Source organism: Lutzomyia longipalpis, chromosome 2 (genome assembly GCF_024334085.1).
Source record: "Lutzomyia longipalpis isolate SR_M1_2022 chromosome 2, ASM2433408v1".
Taxonomy (NCBI): Eukaryota; Metazoa; Arthropoda; class Insecta; order Diptera; family Psychodidae; genus Lutzomyia; species Lutzomyia longipalpis.
Genome location: NC_074708.1, coordinates 34,167,739 through 34,187,389, shown reverse-complemented (window position 1 = coordinate 34,187,389; position 19,651 = coordinate 34,167,739). Strand labels below are relative to the sequence as shown.

The window sequence follows — 19,651 nt, the reverse complement described above, 5'->3', positions numbered from 1 at the left end:
CATCAATAGAAGAAATACGATACATTTCAGCTTAGAACTTTTTAGAAAATATCATTTGCCATCACACTGTTTCAGCTGAGTTTTGAGCTATGGAGGAACATAGGTAATTATTTAATAATTTACCTACCTCATATCTTCCATGTGAAATCACAGAAAGGCGCTGTTGGGTAATTGTGACGTGTTTGATATGAGTAAAATGTTCTGTGCCCGTTTCCTGGATTCCCGCCAGGGTGAGAAAACTGTCACCATCGAGGGAGAAAACTGGATGTGGTAGAATATCTAACCATTCATTTTCTGGTGCAGTTTCTGAATGTGTCTGTAACAAATCCGAAAAAAAAATTAAAAATAGATTTCAAATCAAATTTTTTAAATTGAAAATTGATTTGTAATTTTATTCGTTTCACTTTAGTCATATTTCAACTATTTACATATATTTGCTGAATCACATTCTATCAAAACAACATTATTTACCTCAATGCAAGTCCAATTTGGTGCAATACAAATGGATACAATACTGAGATTTTGCGCACGTGTTATCCATACAACAGATATTTGATGATTTGATGAAACCCACTCAGCAGATGTTAGGTAGTATTCACTAAAATTCATAAATATCAATTAAGATTTGAGTGAAGAGTGAAATGAAAAATATAAAGCTCCCGAAGCTTTTGTAAGTTAATCAGAATGAATTTAAAATTTACAAATGGAATCTTTTGCTGACTAATTAAATTGCATACACTTTGTACACTAAGGTACCATATAATTTAATTCCTCTTGAAATTAATGTTTTCAAATTAAAACTTCTTCCTTCTATGAAAGAGGTGTTGAAAAAAGTTTTCCCTTTATAAAATTCAAGAAAAGAAAATCATTTTCTTTGAAAACTTCTTCATTTCATTACATTTTAATGAAGTTGAGCCTTTTAGAGAAATTAATATTAATGAAGTTTAAAAAGTACATACTGCCCATCCAATGATAGTGGTGGCTTCACACGAGAACGCTGAATGTCCGACACATTGGTTAGATCCAGAATCCATAGTTCAACTTCAGGATTTGCTGTACCCGGCGTAGGATAACGTAGAGTATGTGTTTCAGGAAAAATTGCACTACTTGTAACACCACCTGAAGCAACCATTAGACTAGAGGAAAACCACGGATATAACATCATATTTACGCTGGAATCGTTGAATGAGATGTACATGATATGAGTTCCATCCGATGATCCCCATATAGCTTCGGACGAGGAAAATATTTCCTCTGCAAATAAATAAATATGTATATACTACCTGTAACACATTATACATATTTATCTTTTTTTTGCATCTATTCACAATAGTGGACTAGTATATCGATCATTTCCTTGTGGAAATGTTAAGGAAAAATTGAAAAGTTTTCTTTTCTAGAGCATGTACATTGTGACTTTTTTTTTGCAACACTTACTACATGCATATAGGTAATAAATATTGTTGAAAGGTCTGAAATATTAACAAAACAGTGAACGTATGCAGCATGTACTTCAATTTCGGAGAGTGCCAATTGGTAGTCAATCGACTATCTATATCATTTATACTCTGTCTAAACCATTTATGGGTAAATATATGAGCTTGGCAGACGTCCAGACTCATATGAACTTCATTTCCAAATTCTCCATCTTTATTACAAGTAAATAAATATCATGCAAAAAAAAACTTATTGTATATAATCAACATACATAGATATATAGATATGTAATTTGAGCAGTTCCAAATAAGGAGTCATGTATATGAGTGAAAAGTATAAAATATCCTTAGCCAAGAGTTTACAGAGTTGATAAATTGATATTTGAGATGGTTTAGTCAGATTTGAGAAATTTCTTTAGTTGACATGAACAAGGACATGACAAGCAACAAAGTATCTTCTTTTTTTTCCACTACTCCTACATACTCTCCAATGACTTTGTCTTAAGCTTATTCTGCAGTTGGGATAAACTTAATAATTTACAAGAAAAGAATTAAATAAAAGGTGTAATCGGTACCTTGATATAACCAGTCTGGAACGCCATTGTAAATAGTGTCCGTCTGACCAGTATTTGTCAAACGAATATCCTCCTCATCGGAGGGTGATTGTCGAAGGTAAATATCGTTGTCAGCGATAATTACCAAGGCGGTTGTGTTCCCCAGCCACGTTGCAAACTGGAGACGAGTGCGTTGTACTTTTGGTGAATCCTTCAACGTAACTGGCATATGATGACTATGAATATAAATGGAAAACAATGATAAAATCTACTTATATTTCTTAATTATGCATAAATCACAAATAAATCCCCCCCATGGAAAGCAGTCAAATTTGCTTGAGAATTGTAAGTGGAAGACACTTTAATATATCACGCAATCTCAGATTTTATTCCTTTAACACCAAAAATAAATGAAAATATTACGCGATAGCGTCTATTTGGTTATTTCCACTGCACTTAATATTCCGAATTTATTAGTCAAAGCCAAATAATTTCAAAAGCTTTCTTCCTTGATGTATTTATTTATTACTTATTGTTATCAAGCAAGTTTCTTTCTTTCCCTTTTCTTCTAATAAGTTTTATATTACTTACTCATTTGTCACATCGTAAACTGTATAAAAAGCTGTCAGAGAATTTCGAAACACCTGCAAAGGATAATAAATGTTATACAATAAGGGAAATTATCCATTTTTTCTTTAAAACTTTCCTCATGAAAATCTTTTGTAAAAAAAAACTTGAAAAAGATAATTTAGTGAATTCAGTATGTGAAGAGCTTTAAACTTTATACTAAATTCCAATTTATACCATCATGAGGTATAATGTAATCCAGATAGGTTTAACTATATTTATTGCTATAGGTACTGTATATATACATGTTTATGTCGTTTATGTCTATGTGATTTGAGAGTTTCGTTTAACGTATCTTTGTCATTTCCGTCCTTAGAATGTAAATTATTTGTTGCAAGGAGATATATACAGTACAAGCCTATAGCGACTTCCCTATTTCGTGACTATATAAAAAGTATATATGTGTACGTACATTGTACCGCCTGGGTATAAAATCAAAATATAAAGTTGCAGTCTTTCCTGAATCATTCGCGTGCGACTTAGCAATATATCTCCTTTACCTTGCCTTACTTGTATACCATCTTATCAACTTATTTTGTATGTAACCTCGAATATTACACAGTGTATGCACACATGCATAGTTATGCAATAATCTATAACATATATTTATGTATCATACATAATATCTATACGAGTGATGGACAAAAAAATAAGGTGTATTCAATTTTTTTTTATTTACATATTGCTGCATTCTTAATAGCAAAGTTCGTTATATCCTTTTCAAGGATCAAAATCGTTATCGAAACAAATAATAATATAATAATAATAATAATAATTTTATTCGTGCCCCAAGTAATACAAAAATTACAATGAAATGAGACTATACATGGGATAAATAAAATCAAGTGTCTCTCTTGTTTTTTTCAAGGAGATAGTATTTGTAATATTTTTACTTAAAGCTTTGCTGTTATATTTAAAAAAAAAAAAAGAATTATGTATACCCACATACATACATATGTATGTGCTTTTTACGAGCATATTATGTTTACATACAACACTTTTCAAATTATTTCCCATTTTCTTCTTTGGCACACCTAATGGAAAAATCCATTAGAAAAAGTGCTTTTGTTTAGAATGCAATAGGTGATTTCCATAATGGAAAAAAAGAAAAGAAATAGGTACAAAAGCTTAATAGCTAAAGTTTGCCCCTAACACCAAATAATTACATATAATTGATTTATTTTTAACCCTACATTTAGAAGAACAATTAATCATCAAACTAAACTTTTAAATGGTTTGAGAATAACATAAAGATGACAAATTTTCCAGGTGAATTCATATAAATTTTTTAATTTAAAGAAAACGTTACTCACAGCTATTGCTTACCTGTTTGACGTTGTGTTTAAATAAAACATAACGTAGATCTGAAGAACATTGATAACCTTTAACATTCAATTGCCTCTGCGAAATAAAAAAGAATGTTGCAAAGCAAAATTATATGTTTTAGTACGTATATAGGTGGGTAGTTTAGAGAACATACCAGTGTATGATTTGTAACGAGTGTTGTAACCGAATCATTGGCAGTGTCAAGAACAGCAAGGCCTCCATCATCAGATTGAAAAACGAATTTACTACGAGTAACCCAAGTGGGTCTCAAACGATCTGGTTCCAGGTCGCCTTGTATATATTCATCTAATATCATTCTTCTTCCTGACCAGTATAGTAATTCGTCTACGTATCTATTGCAAATAAAATTAATTTCAAAAGCTCACATGTTTGCTTAATTTTTCATAATCTTTTTAATTGTCTTTTTTTAATTGTCTTTAAGCACTTAAATAAAAAAAAAGACTTACCCTAAAAGGTAAATTGCTGTTACAATGCCTGCTATCACGAATCCAATTACGAGAAGTGAGAATATTATGCTTCGCCAGTTGTGACCCTCTTGAGTATATGCTAGATCCTACGTTCAAAAAATAATTTTAAAATATTCAACATTTTTTTTTAATTCTATCTCACACACAAAAGTTTGGTTTGTGGTTCATTATGTCCGTGTTAAAATAGCTACAAAAGTTTTATCATGAATATTCGTTTTTAATGAATGCTAACGACTCAACATTATTTTATGCGGAACATTTTCAAGTTCAGTGAACGACCATAATTTTTACGATTATGTGGTCAAAATATTTGCTCCTATATATTTTATTTTTAGGTGTGTTATATAAATGAAAATAGGAGCAATTGTGACCATGGGATGTTCAAATCAATGTTGGGTATTTTCCATTGAAGAAATAATCAAAATAACTATTGGATACTACTTCTTTCTTGTATCCAGCGACCTTTTGATCCTTTAAATATAAAAATTATGTCACGCAACAAGCTAAACAAGTAGCTAGTTATATTGTAACTGATTATTAAAAGTGATTATATCCCCATATGGAGTACTTGAACAATTAAATGGCGCAATTAAATTTAATTGGTGGGTAAATGTTTTTTTATTACTTTGTATTATGTTTCCTTAAAAGCATTTTTCTGGATTTACTGAAGTACCTACATATTTTTCTACCGCCGTATTAAATATGATGCAATATTAAACTCTAAAAAAACAATCCAATTTCTCATGTTCACGAGTATTTCCCAAATTCACCTTTGCATGACTTTAATTTAACTATCAAATTTCCAAACATATCAAATAACATGATATCAGTTCTATCAGATTTTTGGAAAACAATTTTCGCGTTCTTTGAAATGGGAAAAATCACAACAAAGTTTAATTTCACCTGCAAATATACATACATATATAATAAATATGTAGGTCTCTCCTAGATTTATTATATAAGATTTTATTGAAACACGTTAAAACAGCATGCAATGTGCACATGTTACATACATACATAAATATGCAAATCAATTTTCCTGCAGCAAATCTATTTTTATTTATCAACGCGGCACCTTGAAGTTGCAATATTATAGTGGTTTATATGGCAAATGCCATATAATATTTTGGGGGAAGGAAAACTTAAATAATTCCAAATATGCCCCAACTTTTCTCCATATATATTCACTTTGATGCACATATAAAGTGTGCTTGAAAATATGTCTAAAAGTCAAGAAATTTATGTACAATTTGTATTTATCCACAAACCATAAAAGCATGGAAATTAATTTGAACCACTTTTAAACTTTAAATGAAATTTTCTCTTGAGAGCTCTTATGGCATAACACCGCAAATAGTTTTTTTTTGCTTTATTTTTTAAATCGATTGTGGGGTTGTGAATGAACTTTATATAGAAATGGGAAAATGGGGGAAAATATAGATCAAGGAAAAAAATATGAAGTGCCACAAATTTTTACTTCCTGGGTATGAAACTGTAGAAATGAATGATTAATATTGTAAGAATTTCAGATGATTTTTTTTTACCTCTTCTTTCGACTTGGGATCCTGTACTTGTAGTGTTTCGTCTAGAGGTAAACGCCATGACCCGCCACCGCCACCCCCGCCCCGATCTGTTGTCGTGCTGGCGTGCATGACACAGGCCCCAGGAGCCTAGACGCCTAATCTGCGGGCCCGCCACGCTTGCCTCTTTCAATTTATCAACCACTGACTACACAATGAACACCTGTAACAATAAAAAAAGAATACTCAAATCTGTTACTTGTGTGTATCCTATATATAAACCGTGGAAAGCTATATGGCTTCTCAATCAACATGAAACGCCTAGAAATTAGCATTCACGGCAAATGAAAAAAAAAGTTCCTATTTCACATTTAGCTGTCCAATTTACTTTTGAAAGACATTTTTTGATTTATTTTTTTCTTTAAATAAATGTGCATGAACTTTGTTAGATAGTTACATATGTATGTAATATATTTTGAGAATTATAATATATATAAATCACAAATTACATTATAAATAGACTGCATGATTCGTTTGGTAATCTTAAAATAGACAACCTTGCCCAGTTGATGTGTCGTTATGCCCAGTTCGAAGTGATTGTCACTCCTAGCAAAATGCTTCTAATATCACTCAAACGAACTGTAACATATATATTTTTTTTTATTTTTGCAGTAAATATAAAATATTAACAGTGCTGAAAAAATTATAAAACGCTGGCAATAAATTATTACATATACCACAATGCTATATTTTGTACGAGGTAAATTGTCGCTTCGCTCCAATTTTCCTCGCCCCGCTTCGCGGGGGGTTTTGCGCTTCGCGCAAATTTTAGAGAGAAAAAATTGTGATGATTTATAAGTATGATTGGGCACACTCATCAATCTCAAAAGAAAAATTTGCAAAGCGAAGAAATCATTTTCATACAACATTTCAGGCGCGAAATTCAAAAATTCGCAAAAAAAGCATGAGAGTTATATGGGGGCTACCTGAAGGGGGGCTTCGGGGGGAAAATGGATACGGCTACTCGAAACCGCCTGATATAAGGAGCCTCTGTGCCAAATTTCATCGCGATCGGTCAAACGGTGTAGATTTGTATAGCCGAACACGACTGATTACCAACAAACAGACCTTTCTTTATTATATAGATGGAGAGCTCTCATCAATCTCAAAAAAAAAAATTCAAAGCGAAGAAATCATTTTCATACAACATTTCAGGCGCCAAATTCAAAAATTCGCAAAAAAGCATGAGAGTTATATGGGGGCTACCTGAAGGGGGGCTTTGGGGGGAAATGGATACGGCCACTCGAAACCGCCTGATATAAGGAGCCTCTGTGCCAAATTTCATCGCGATCGGTCAAACGGTGTAGATTTGTATAGCCGAACACGACTGATTACCAACAAACAGACCTTTCTTTATTATATAGATGGAGAGCTCTCATCAATCTCAAAAAAAAAAATTCAAAGCGAAGAAATCATTTTCATACAACATTTCAGGCGCCAAATTCAAAAATTCGCAAAAAAGCATGAGAGTTATATGGGGGCTACCTGAAGGGGGGCTTTGGGGGGAAATGGATACGGCCACTCGAAACCGCCTGATATAAGGAGCCTCTGTGCCAAATTTCATCGCGATCGGTCAAACGGTGTAGATTTGTATAGCCGAACACGACTGATTACCAACAAACAGACCTTTCTTTATTATATAGATGGAGAGCTCTCATCAATCTCAAAAAAAAAATTCAAAGGGAAGAAATCATTTTCATACAACATTTCAGGCGCCAAATTCAAAAATTCGCAAAAAAGCATGAGAGTTATATGGGGGCTACCTGAAGGGGGGCTTCGGGGGGAAAATGGATACGGCCACTCGAAACCGCCTGATATAAGGAGCCTCTGTGCCAAATTTCATCGCGATCGGTCAAACGGTGTAGATTTGTATAGCCGAACACGACTGATTACCAACAAACAGACCTTTCTTTATTATATAGATGGAGAGCTCTCATCAATCTCAAAAAAAAAAATTCAAAGCGAAGAAATCATTTTCATACAACATTTCAGGCGCCAAATTCAAAAATTCGCAAAAAAGCATGAGAGTTATATGGGGGCTACCTGAAGGGGGGCTTTGGGGGGAAATGGATACGGCCACTCGAAACCGCCTGATATAAGGAGCCTCTGTGCCAAATTTCATCGCGATCGGTCAAACGGTGTAGATTTGTATAGCCGAACACGACTGATTACCAACAAACAGACCTTTCTTTATTATATAGATATATCTCAATAAACGTGAGATCTAAAGCTCATATATTATACATACACATACATGGGGGCCTCAAAAAATGAACACAATGCAAAATATAGAATGTATGCCACACCATTGACTAAAGCTCTTGGAGTTAGTTAGAAGTTATTTGATGTGGTGTGTCATTAAGTGGTCAGAAAAATCGACCCTTCTTGGCAATAAATCTTAATGACATTTTTCGGATATTCAAATGAGGCCTTAACGCTTATTACCACAAACATTTTCCTCTCTTCCTGGTGGATATGCTTTCTTTGTAACATTGATCCACATTTTGTCTCTCCTAAAGCTCTTTAAGTCATTGTATGAGATCTTACTGTACGAATTCACCTAATATGTAATGTACCAAAAAAGTCAAATTGAGCAACCTTTTGCGCATGTGGTAAAAAAATTGAGATACATCAAAGATATTATCTGTCGCGTAATGAGACACAAAAGGCGTGTACTATCAAATAAAGGCAAAGATTTTGTATCTACTGTGCAAGAAAAAATGTAAAAAAATTTATTTCTCTTACCACACAATTAATTTCCACAATGTTGATTAATTGAAAAATAATAATCCCACTGTTATTGAATTTTAGAATTTCTACATTGACGACACCACCAAATCAATTTCCCACAGTCCTGTTGCTGTATCATTGTTCAAGATCAAATTTTTCATTGATTTCCTTTTTTTACTTTCTTCGTAAATTAAAATAAAAACAAAAATTCACGAATAAAAATCAAATAGATAAACGTCTATTTTCAACTATATATACTTTTTTCACTTCCGCATTCACACAGCTTGTCCGAATTTTCTTGTTCTTAGCAGGAAATCCATAAGGATGTAAAAGGGATTATTTCTTATTAGCGGAGAGAGAGTAAATGGACGATTTTCACTTGTAATTTTTTCACACAAAAAATTTATTTATTTGCAATTTGGGTCACACAGTGTTGTAAAATGTATGATAAAATTGCGGGAAGAATGAAAAATTATTATTTTCAAAAGTTACAATTTGATACACAAGGAATTACTACCCACTGAAAGAGCTTTCTACAGAAAAGATAGTCGGGTTGGTACCCCAGCAACAGTCAATCCGGGACTGAGAGCTAAACAACGATTTAGCGACCCGGCCACCCATCTCTATTACTCCTCTGTGCAGCTACATAAAAGCTACAGCGCAACTCCACGAATTGACGAATATTGATGTGTTCACAAAGTATTTTTCTCTAAGCAAATTTTGTGAACAAGAACAAGAAAGCCACATTATAATTTAGAAAAATTAAGATGATCTTAAAGGATAAATTAAGAAAAGAGACATTTTAATATTATTCTTATTAGTCTTTTCTTTATCCCATTCCTTATATTTAAAAAAAAAAGAAAGATTTGTTTCGTAAAGTAAAAAAATTAGAGGAATTCATATTTTAGAATAAAATCAGCCCTTAGTAGTAACGAAGGGTTAACATTTGAAAGTTTTTCGTTGGATGATGAGCAGAAATTATCTCAAATGATATATAGGTATGTATGTCTGAAGTTTGATAAGACTATTGTTCATGCATTATATATAATGCGTACGTGTCAACGTGCTACCTACAAGTTATTACTTTATGCTTTATATTTCAATAGAAATCGAAAGAAACTCAACAAGTTCTAAAAAATGATTTCCATCAATTTGATTAAATCAATCTTTGGCTATTTGATGTAAGGACATGCTGAAGCTTTTTTAGTTTGGATTGTCTAAACTATTATTAATTTCAATTCCCAAAAATGTGAAAAATAGGAAATTTCTGTTCATAACATTCATTGAAGTGGAAGAGACGGCAATGAATTAGTCACATAATCATCAATGATTTTGTATCTCAATCTAATAAACAGGCATTATCACCCTATTAAAGGCAATTAACCAATGCTACTTCAATAGGAGATAACACTTTAATAGAGATATAGCGACCATCATCATATAAAAGCATGTTGTCTGTAAGTAAATCCTTTAGTTGGGTTTTTAAATTCTCTTACTAAACATGCATCTAAAAAGCATATCAGTGATAGTGTTGTTTTTGGCTCTAGCAAATGCTGAGCCAGCTCGCTTTGATAACTACAGAGTGTACACAATTTCTATTCAGGACGACAGTCAGTTGGATGCACTGAAAAATCTACAAACTGGACCACAGCAGTATGAATTTATTGATGAACCACGAAAATCAGGCCAAGAAATTGATTTAATTGTCCCGCCCCAATTGCAAGATGACTTTGAAGATCTTGTAACGCAAAAAAGCTTGAAAGTTGAATTGTCAATTCCCAATTTGCAAAATCTTATTGATCGTGAGAGTCCAAGGAAGTTTGCATCGAGAGCTGCTGAGGACTTTGGATGGGATGATTACTACCCTGTTGATACTATTTATGAATGGCTCTACCACTTGGAGTCCCTGTACGACGAAGTTACTGTGATTAAGGCTGGTGATTCCTTTGAAGGACGAGAAATTCTAGGTGTGAACATCAACAGACGTCCTGGAGTTAATCCTGGAATTTTCATTGAGTCAAATATTCATGCCCGTGAGTGGATTACATCTGCCTCAACAACATGGATCATCAACAAATTGCTAACTGCAACTGATGCTGAGCCTGAAATTAGGGATCTGGCTGACAATATAAACTGGTACATTTTCCCCGTGATTAATGTTGATGGCTACCAGTACAGCAGAGAGCACTACAGGCTCTGGCGAAAGACTCGATCAGATCAAGGCCTCATCTGTGTTGGTGTCGATCCCAACCGGAATTGGGCATCATTTTGGGAAAAAGGTGGAATTGGTTCATCTGGGAATATGTGTGATATTACTTTTGCCGGTCCTGAGGTATTTTCAGAAATTGAAACGCGCTCAGTCTCTGAATATGTCCTGAGTATCCGAGATAATTTGAACATTTACCTTGCCTTCCACTCTGCTGCTCAAATGATCCTAATGCCATGGGGTCATACTACAGACCTTATCCCAGAACACACCGAGCATGTAAGACGACTGTTTAATTCTTTCATTTTTCACGTATTGATTAATAATTTTTCTTTTAAACTTTAGCTGAGTTTGTGTGAAGCTGCTGTTAATGCTCTAACTGCACGTCATGGTACACCATATACGTATGGACCAACATATACAACAATCTACCCAACAACTGGAACATCATCAGACTGGGCTTACTATGCTCTGGGTATTCCTGGTTTTACATATGAATTCCGTGGAACAAATACCGCAACTGGAGAGAGATATTCATTTGTTGCACCTCCTGATCAAATTCAGCCCAATTCTGAAGAGGTAATTATCAAGCTAGATCCAAGCTAGAGTTTTTATTTATATAAAAGAAAAACAATTTAACGATGATTCATTTCCTTCTTAAAGGTACTGGATTCATTGGCTGCAATGGTGGGACGAGCACGAGAGTTGGGATACTTATAGATTAATCAGCATTCTTTGGGGGAAATTTATAACTTCCCTACCATAAATTTTGAGATAGATCTACAATCTTGAGGCAAAATTTACTACACCTGCGCTAATCAACTTTCTTCAAGTACACTCTAAATCAACACAACCTTCAATATTATGAAATGAAGCAAATATAGCACTTAATGCTCAAATATAATCTTCCAATCAGATATTCACGTTGATCATTGAATGTATAATCACAATCAAAAATGCCATGTATGAGAGATAGTAGTTGACAGAATAAAAGTATAAAAGAGGTGCTGCTTATCAAAAACTTGGTTCAGTTTGTGTGGAGGAAAAGTGGGAAAACATGGGAAAAGTCAGTGTTTTACTTTCTTTAGTGCTATGCTTTGCAGCTCTTACGAGCTGTGAGAAAGCTCGTTTTGACAACTACAAAGTTTACACGGTGGATGTTAAAAATGAGGAACAAGTTGAAGTGCTGCAAGTTATGGAAAAAAATCATTCATATGATTTTTGGAGTGGTCTCACAAAGGTTGGAGGGCAGGTTGATATAATGGTGCCACCACATAAATCTGCTGAATTTGAAGAAATCATTTCAACGTACAATTTTGAAATGAAACTCAAAGTTGAGAATGTTCAAGAGTATGTGCATTGAAATTCTAAGGAAATTGGTGGAAAATTTTAAAAAGAAAAATTATGATTTTAGGCTTATTGACAACGAACAACCCAAATTTTCACCAAGAGCCGATTTCGATTGGATTAGCTACCATACATTGGATGAAATTTATGCGTGGTTGGATCAAATGCTTGAGCAATACAGCAATGTCCTTACACCCATTAGTGCTGGAAATAGTTACGAAGGACGACCAATTCGAGGAGTTTTGCTTTCATACAGGGTAAGTAATTAAATAATTTATTATCCGCAGACTTTTTAATCTAATTTAATTTGATGTGCCTTTAATTTTAGGCAGGAAATCCAGCAGTCTTTATCGAATCTAATACACATGCTAGGTAATTATATATAGCTAAAAATATATAGGAAACGTTTAGAAAAAAATATTTTTCAGAGAATGGATTACATCAGCAACTGCAACATATGTTCTCAATGAATTCCTCACATCTACTGATCCAGATGTGAGACGTATTGCTGAAAACTACGACTGGTATATTTTCCCCAATGTAAACCCTGATGGTTTCCACTTTTCCCATGAGACCAACCGAATGTGGCGGAAGACACGTTCCCGGCAAGGTGTTATTTGCTATGGAGTTGATCCTAACAGAAACTGGGGTCATCAGTGGCAAGGTAATAATTTTTTTTATTGAAAATTAGTAATGAATTTCCTCAAGAAATATTTCCTTTCAAGATGGATCTGGCCCTGGGGCAAGTAATGATGTTTGTTCGGAAACCTTTGCTGGGCCACAACCATTCTCTGAACCAGAAACAAGACAATTGGCCGATTTCATTCAAGCACGTGCTGATCATATTAAGCTCTACTTGTAAGTCATTTAAAAGCTTGAAGAGCTTATTGAAAGGAATTCGAAAAATGTACATACTTTTTCCCGTATCTGTAGGTCATATCATTCGTACAGTCAACTTCTTCTCTATCCATGGTCTTACACACAAGCTCCAGCTGATAACTACGATGATCTTCATCAAATTGGAATGGTGACTGCTGATAGATTAAGGGAGATCCATCAAACTGAGTACACCGTACAAAGCTCATATGATCTATACATTTCAACGGGAACAAGTGTTGATTGGGCATATGCTGGAGCTGGCATTAGGATTGGCTACACCTATGAATTCCGTGACACAGGAAGATATGGATTTATACTTCCTGCTGACCAAATTATCCCAAATGCCGTAGAAGTATTGCAATCAATGATTGCAATGTTGGATGAATGTGAGAGATTGGGATACATGACTATGTAGAAGACACCCACAACAAGCAAGACACTATCTAATCTCTCCTCCATAATTAATCAATTGAAAATAAAAGACAGATACCTTACAAAAAATAAGAAGAATGTTATCACTGAAACATTTATCAGTAATGTAGATTTCTTGATATTGCAATAAATTCTTCACATTTTGTCATATCATGAGGAACGATGTATATATTGGATGAAATATAAAATGGAAAATTCTTGCTGAAAACATTTCATTCTCAGTGTTAAAGTTGAGAAATCAACAAGATGAAATTGTTAATACTATTTGTTTGTTCTTTGAGTCTCATTGCGGCTGAGCCAGCACGCTTTGATAACTACCGTGTCTATAGTGTTGCAATTGAAACAGAAGATCATCTTTCGACACTTTTAACAGTGAATAGAGGCATTGGTGGATATGACTTTTTGGTGGAGCCAAGAATTGTTGGAACCAAAGCTGATATAATTGTTCCACCGCATATGCAAGATGATTTTGAAGAACTTGCCAAAGGGCACGAATTCAACGTTGAATTGGTATTTTCTGACTTGCAACAAATCATTGATCGAGAGAGACCTCAGCAGAGCTTCCAGAGAGCAGCTGAAGATTTCGATGTGAATGCCTATCACAGCACAGAGGAGATCAATGAGTGGCTCTACTATCTTGCCGAACAGTATCCGGAGGTTCAAGTTATCAGAGGTGGATCAACGTTTGAGGGACGTGATATTATTGGCATAAATATCAATAGAAAAGTTGATGAAAATCCAGGAATTTTCATTGAAGCAAATATCCATGCACGAGAATGGATCACCTCCGGATCAACAGTTTGGCTCATTAATAAGCTCCTAACAGCAACGGATGCTGAACCTGCCTACAAAGACTTGGCTGACAACATAAATTGGTACATTTTCCCTGTTGTGAATGTCGATGGATACGAATATTCGCGTAATGTCTATCGAATGTGGCGCAAGACACGATCTCGTCAGGGCTTAATTTGCCAAGGAGTTGATCCCAACAGGAATTGGGATTCATCCTGGCAAGCTGGAGGAGTTGGTGCTTCGGATAATATGTGCGATCTCGATTTTGGTGGTCCAAATGCATTTTCCGAAATTGAAACACGTACCCTATCTGAGTACATTTTATCAATTGAGGATAAGCTTAATCTATACATTTCCTTCCATTCTGCTGCTGAACTACTTCTCTTCCCATGGGGTCATACGGCAGATCCAGTTGCTGGCTATGAAGACTTTGTAAGTAAAATAAACCCTCGATTTCAAACTACCTCAAATTACTGACAAAATTCTAATATAATTTATTTCCTATTGCAGTATGCAGTAGCAGAAGCAACTGTTAACGCATTAGAAGCACGACATGGAACCGTCTATCGATTTGGTTCAATTAACCAAGCAATTTACCCCGCAACAGGAGGATCAATTGATTGGACATTCTTGAGAATGGGCATCCTTTCATATTGCTATGAATTCCGTTCACGGAACACTGCTACCGGAGAAAGATACGGCTTTATCGCTCCTCCTGAGGAAATTCAACCAAACTCTGAAGAAGTAAGAATATTTCAGACTCTGAATTTGATTTTTATAATTAATATTTCTTTTTTTTCCAGGTCCTGGATTCATTGGTTGCAATGGTGGCAAAGGCAAGAGAACTTGGTCATATATAAATATATCAATAATTTCTTCATTTATATTATTTTATGATTTGTCATTCAATAAAATACTTATGATATTAATATTTTGTGTTTAAACTTCTTCCCCATTGTAGCAATAAGTTAAGCAATAAAATTGGATAGATCTCAAAAAAAAAACTTTAATAATAAATTTTATTTTAAAAGATAAGACTGATTATACTGTCACGAGACATAATCTGTGACATTCAAAAAATTGTCTAATCTATTTTAGGAAGGCTCCATTTTCTAGGCTGTAAACTTATTACGTAATTGCAAAGCAATAAAAAGGTAAAAGAGAAATTTAAAAACCATAATACGCTTCATTGGGATTGATATTATAAAATGAATAATAAAGCTTTATCTTAAAGATACTCTCATATCAGAAGGTCTCTGATATAGCTTTTTCATTTGATAGAGACTAATCACCTTTCAGAAAGTCTATAAATTTACTGTTTCGAGAGAAAAGACAATATTCTTGAAGAAAAGTTCATTGGGGGATTATAGGGAAAATGAATTTATTCGGGTTTCTCTTAATTTTAACTACGGCGGTGGTTGTTATTCAAGCAAGTCCCTTTCGATTTGATAACTTTAAAGTGTACCGTGTCCCAATAAAAGTGGAAGAACAACTAAAGGCACTCAAAGGAATACGAACAGGTGCAAATAGCTATGAATATTTCGAGGAACCTCAAAGGACTGGACAATCAGTTGATATCCTTGTACCACCGCATCTTGAAAAGGATTTTGATACAATAGCCGAAACTAATAGGCTTCATCGAGAGCTAATCGTGGAAAATTTTCAAGAACTCGTAGACAAGGAGAGACCAAATGTAGCGAAGGATGATCAGGATGATGAAGAATTTGGATGGGATGATTACCATAGTATTGATACCATCAATGCCTGGCTCTACTCCTTGGAAGCACTCTACGACGAAGTTACGGTAGTAAAAGGTGGAACAACCTACGAAGGACGAGATATTCTTGGTGTTAATATAAACCGAAAACCAGGACAGAATCCTGGAATTTTCATTGAATCCCAAATCCATGCAAATGAATGGATCGCATCTGGATCAGCAACATGGATGATTAACAAGCTCCTAACTGCTACGCCAGAGGAAACAGGAATAAGGAATCTTGCTGACAACATTAATTGGTACATTTTCCCATTGATCAATGCAGATGGTTATGAGTACACAAGAAATTTTTATCGGATGTGGAGAAAGACGCGATCACCCCAAGGATTAATTTGTAATGGAGTCGATCCCAACAGGAATTGGGATGTATTTTGGGAAAAAGGTGGAATCGGATCATCAGCTAACATATGCGATGGAACTTTTGCTGGACCAGAGGCCTTTTCAGAAATTGAAACACGAACGCTCTCAGAATATATTTTGAGCCTCCAAAGTGAATTAAACTTTTACATTGGATTCCATTCTGCTGCTAATATGCTACTATTTCCATGGGGTCATACGCCTAATCCATCTCCATACTACTTCCAATTCGTAAGATATTGAATACCTATCTCTAAAAATTGAATATATATTTTTATGTAAATGTTTTTCCTAATTTTCTCAACAGATGGAAATCGCAGAAGCAGCTGTAACTGCCTTACACGCTCGTCATGGAACAGTTTATACCTACGGACCAGTTTACTCCACAATTTACCCAACTACTGGTATTTCCGCCGATTGGGTGCATTACGCATTGGGAATTCCTGGGTTTACCTACGAATTCAGGAATATGAATACAGAAACAGGAGAATACTACGGTGGTCTGGCACCACCTGATCAGATACAACCAAATGCTGAAGAGGTAAAATACATGAAACCATGTAAATTGGCATCATAAATTTACATCACGATTTAGCATAATTCGTTTTTATTTTTTATAAATTTATTTTTTTATTTTTTTATTTTCAGGTTCTGGATTCGCTGGTTGCACTTGTTGAAAAGGCTACAGAATTGGGCTATATGACGGTTACAAATCCTCAAAACAAATAATAATGAAGAAGAAAGTTTTTTATTGAATTAAGGACGAAATACTAAATTTTTGCTGTGTAATTTCTTGTAATCCTTTTTTATGAACCAAAATATACATAAATACTTTCCTTTTATGACGCATCGTCCAAAAATGTTTTAAGAGCCTTAAGATTATAATAATCTTTGGAATACCAGGGGTCAGATTAAAAGAAATGAATAATAAATCTTTATCGAACGATACTTTATGTCAAGAAGTCCCCGATAGCGTCTATTTATTTGATAGGTTTAATCTCTTTTCAGAAGTCTATAAATTGACTGTTTTAAGAAGCAAGGCAATATTCTTGAACAGTAATTCATTGAGTCAGAATCGAAAAAATGAATTTATTCGGATATTTTATTACATTTCTTGTAACAGTGGTTGTTACTGAAGCAACTCCCTTTCGATTTGATAACTTCAAAGTGTACCGAGTCCCAATTGAACAGGAAGAACAACTCAAGGCACTCAAAGGAATACGAACAGGTGTCAACAGCTATGAATATTTCGAGGAACCTCAAAGAACTGGACAATCAGTTGATATCCTTGTACCACCGCATCTTGAAAAGGATTTTGTTGCAATAGCCGAGACCAATAAGCTAAGTCGAAAGCTAATTGTGGAAAATTTTCAAGAACTTGTAGACAAGGAGAGGCCGAATGCTGTGGAGGATGACGAAGAATTTGGATGGGATGATTATCACAGTATTGATACCATCAATGCCTGGCTTTACTCCTTGGAAGCTCTTTATGACGAAGTTACCGTAGTAAAAGGTGGAACAACCTACGAAGGACGAGATATTCTTGGTGTTAATATTAATCGGAAACCCGGACAGAATCCTGGAATATTCGTTGAATCCCAAATTCATTCAAATGAATGGATCACATCTGCATCAGCAACATGGATCATCAACAAGCTCCTAACTGCTACGCCAGAGGAAACCGAAATAAGAAATCTTGCTGATAACATTAATTGGTACATTTTTCCGCTCATCAATGCAGATGGTTATGAGTACACAAGAAATGTTTATCGGATGTGGAGAAAGACGCGATCACCCCAAGGATTAATTTGTAATGGAGTCGATCCAAATAGGAATTGGGATGTATTTTGGGAGAAAGGTGGAATCGGATCATCTGCTAACATGTGCGATGGAAGCTTTGCTGGACCAGAAGCCTTTTCAGAAATTGAGTCACAAACTCTTTCAGAATTCGTCTTGAGTCTTCAAAGTGAATTGAACTTTTACATTGGGTTCCATTCTGCTGCTAATATGTTGCTATTCCCGTGGGGTCATACCTCAAATCCGGCTACTAACTACGTTGAATTTGTATGAAAACTAACAATTAAGATGGCTATTGTGCAAATCCTTAAAAAATTTTTTTTTTAATAGATGGAGATCGCTGAAGCGACCGTAACTGCTCTACAGGCTCGCTACGGAACAGTTTACACATACGGACCAATATACTCAACAATTTATCCAGCCACAGGAAGTTCTCCAGACTGGGTACACTATACACTGGGAATACCCGGATTTACATACGAATTCAGGAATATAAATACTGAAACAGGGGAATACTACGGAGCCCTAGCACCACCAGATCAAATACAACCTAATGCTGAAGAGGTAAAAATTTTCAAAAATCAACCAATACAGTGGGACCCCAGTACAACGACCACTCGGATGTACTCTTCACACTCATTATTTTCAATGCGCGAGAGTAGTAAAACCAAGCGGTCGTTGTACTGGGGTGCCACTGTAGAACCAATAGTTTTTCTTTAATCCTTTAAAACTAATATTATTTTCAGGTTCTCGATTCTCTGGTTGCGCTTGTTCAAAAAGCAACAGAGCTAGGCTACATGACGGTTACAAAACAAAGTGAGTAAAAACGACTAACTTTATTTGAGTCTATCGGACTTAGCCGTCGTTGTTACATTTATGTAGCCCACAATTTTTTAATAAATTTTAATAAAATAAAAGTAAGACTATTTGCTGTGGTAACTATATAAGCACCTTAGAAACGGTTTGACCGATCGGATGAAAGGTGTACCCCAAACCATCCCCAGAACTATCCACTACCTTGTTTATTTTCTTAAGATATCTAAAAGCTTTTTTTTTTAATATTAGCTTGTTTTTTCAATTTCTTTAAAAAAAAATAACTCACCATTTTAGCTCGTTTTACCTTTTCTTCGACTCTGTAGTTTATTTTCCGGAAAGAAACCGCTGCGTCACGAAAAGTACTGATTTCTCGTGGTTTGCCATCCCCCTGTTGTTGGTAATTGTCCTATAGCTACACCGTTTGTCCGATCACGATGAAATTCGGCACAGAAGCTCGTTATATCAGACGGTTTCAAGTGACCGTATTCATTTACCCCCCCAGAGCCC

General features: G+C 34.8%; 6 protein-coding genes across 8 annotated transcripts in view; 5 read left to right on the top strand and 1 right to left on the bottom strand.

Moving 5' to 3' along the window:
- LOC129790342 (clavesin-2-like) overlaps positions 1 to 19,651 on the top strand; it is an 891,203-nt gene that overhangs the window by 476,769 nt on the left and 394,783 nt on the right. The window lies entirely within an intron of this gene.
- LOC129790156 (inactive dipeptidyl peptidase 10) overlaps positions 1 to 19,651 on the bottom strand; it is a 29,688-nt gene that overhangs the window by 8,621 nt on the left and 1,416 nt on the right. Inside the window, exons 1-10 of one of the 3 annotated variants that reach the window (XM_055827507.1) lie at positions 8,757 to 9,360; positions 5,976 to 6,174; positions 4,411 to 4,517; positions 4,098 to 4,296; positions 3,944 to 4,018; positions 2,582 to 2,634; positions 2,012 to 2,226; positions 960 to 1,254; positions 472 to 598; positions 128 to 316 (exon numbers count right to left, since the gene is read on the bottom strand). In XM_055827507.1, coding sequence (XP_055683482.1) covers positions 128 to 316; positions 472 to 598; positions 960 to 1,254; positions 2,012 to 2,226; positions 2,582 to 2,634; positions 3,944 to 4,018; positions 4,098 to 4,296; positions 4,411 to 4,517; positions 5,976 to 6,083 — 1,368 coding nt within the window. In that variant the 5' untranslated portion in view covers positions 6,084 to 6,174; positions 8,757 to 9,360. Of the gene's footprint in view, positions 1 to 127; positions 317 to 471; positions 599 to 959; positions 1,255 to 2,011; positions 2,227 to 2,581; positions 2,635 to 3,943; positions 4,019 to 4,097; positions 4,297 to 4,410; positions 4,518 to 5,975; positions 6,175 to 8,756; positions 9,361 to 19,651 lie in introns of those variants that run through there. The other 2 variants (XM_055827509.1, XM_055827508.1) reach the window with 2 other exon arrangements.
- LOC129791267 (uncharacterized) lies at positions 10,217 to 13,813 on the top strand. Its single transcript, XM_055829337.1, has 8 exons — positions 10,217 to 11,226; positions 11,293 to 11,526; positions 11,942 to 12,297; positions 12,362 to 12,551; positions 12,623 to 12,666; positions 12,723 to 12,958; positions 13,020 to 13,152; positions 13,228 to 13,813. Exons 1-8 carry the CDS (start codon positions 10,243 to 10,245, stop codon positions 13,586 to 13,588), a joined length of 2,538 nt encoding a protein of 845 aa, XP_055685312.1. The 5' UTR covers positions 10,217 to 10,242; the 3' UTR covers positions 13,589 to 13,813.
- LOC129790283 (zinc carboxypeptidase-like) lies at positions 13,818 to 15,326 on the top strand. Its single transcript, XM_055827723.1, has 3 exons — positions 13,818 to 14,829; positions 14,908 to 15,141; positions 15,201 to 15,326. Exons 1-3 carry the CDS (start codon positions 13,852 to 13,854, stop codon positions 15,255 to 15,257), a joined length of 1,269 nt encoding a protein of 422 aa, XP_055683698.1. The 5' UTR covers positions 13,818 to 13,851; the 3' UTR covers positions 15,258 to 15,326.
- Positions 15,725 to 17,376, top strand: LOC129790274 (zinc carboxypeptidase-like). Its single transcript, XM_055827714.1, has 3 exons — positions 15,725 to 16,762; positions 16,839 to 17,072; positions 17,180 to 17,376. The coding sequence occupies exons 1-3, from the start codon at positions 15,773 to 15,775 to the stop codon at positions 17,258 to 17,260; spliced, it is 1,305 nt and encodes a 434-aa protein (XP_055683689.1). The 5' UTR covers positions 15,725 to 15,772; the 3' UTR covers positions 17,261 to 17,376.
- Positions 17,582 to 19,248, top strand: LOC129790279 (zinc carboxypeptidase-like). Its single transcript, XM_055827718.1, has 3 exons — positions 17,582 to 18,595; positions 18,659 to 18,892; positions 19,075 to 19,248. The coding sequence occupies exons 1-3, from the start codon at positions 17,615 to 17,617 to the stop codon at positions 19,150 to 19,152; spliced, it is 1,293 nt and encodes a 430-aa protein (XP_055683693.1). The 5' UTR covers positions 17,582 to 17,614; the 3' UTR covers positions 19,153 to 19,248.

Coding starts and splice junctions, on each gene's coding strand:
- LOC129791267 (XM_055829337.1), top strand. CDS start 10,243: ATGCATCTAAAAAGCATATCAGTGATAGTGTTGTTTTTGGCTCTAGCA. Junction 11,527..11,941: donor TTCAGCCCAATTCTGAAGAG/GTAATTATCAAG, acceptor ACAGAATAAAAG/TATAAAAGAGGTGCTGCTTA. Junction 12,667..12,722: donor GAATCTAATACACATGCTAG/GTAATTATATAT, acceptor AATATTTTTCAG/AGAATGGATTACATCAGCAA.
- LOC129790283 (XM_055827723.1), top strand. CDS start 13,852: ATGAAATTGTTAATACTATTTGTTTGTTCTTTGAGTCTCATTGCGGCT. Junction 14,830..14,907: donor TTGCTGGCTATGAAGACTTT/GTAAGTAAAATA, acceptor TTCCTATTGCAG/TATGCAGTAGCAGAAGCAAC. Junction 15,142..15,200: donor TTCAACCAAACTCTGAAGAA/GTAAGAATATTT, acceptor TTTTTTTTCCAG/GTCCTGGATTCATTGGTTGC.
- LOC129790274 (XM_055827714.1), top strand. CDS start 15,773: ATGAATTTATTCGGGTTTCTCTTAATTTTAACTACGGCGGTGGTTGTT. Junction 16,763..16,838: donor CTCCATACTACTTCCAATTC/GTAAGATATTGA, acceptor TTTTCTCAACAG/ATGGAAATCGCAGAAGCAGC. Junction 17,073..17,179: donor TACAACCAAATGCTGAAGAG/GTAAAATACATG, acceptor TTTTATTTTCAG/GTTCTGGATTCGCTGGTTGC.
- LOC129790279 (XM_055827718.1), top strand. CDS start 17,615: ATGAATTTATTCGGATATTTTATTACATTTCTTGTAACAGTGGTTGTT. Junction 18,596..18,658: donor CTACTAACTACGTTGAATTT/GTATGAAAACTA, acceptor TTTTTTTAATAG/ATGGAGATCGCTGAAGCGAC. Junction 18,893..19,074: donor TACAACCTAATGCTGAAGAG/GTAAAAATTTTC, acceptor TATTATTTTCAG/GTTCTCGATTCTCTGGTTGC.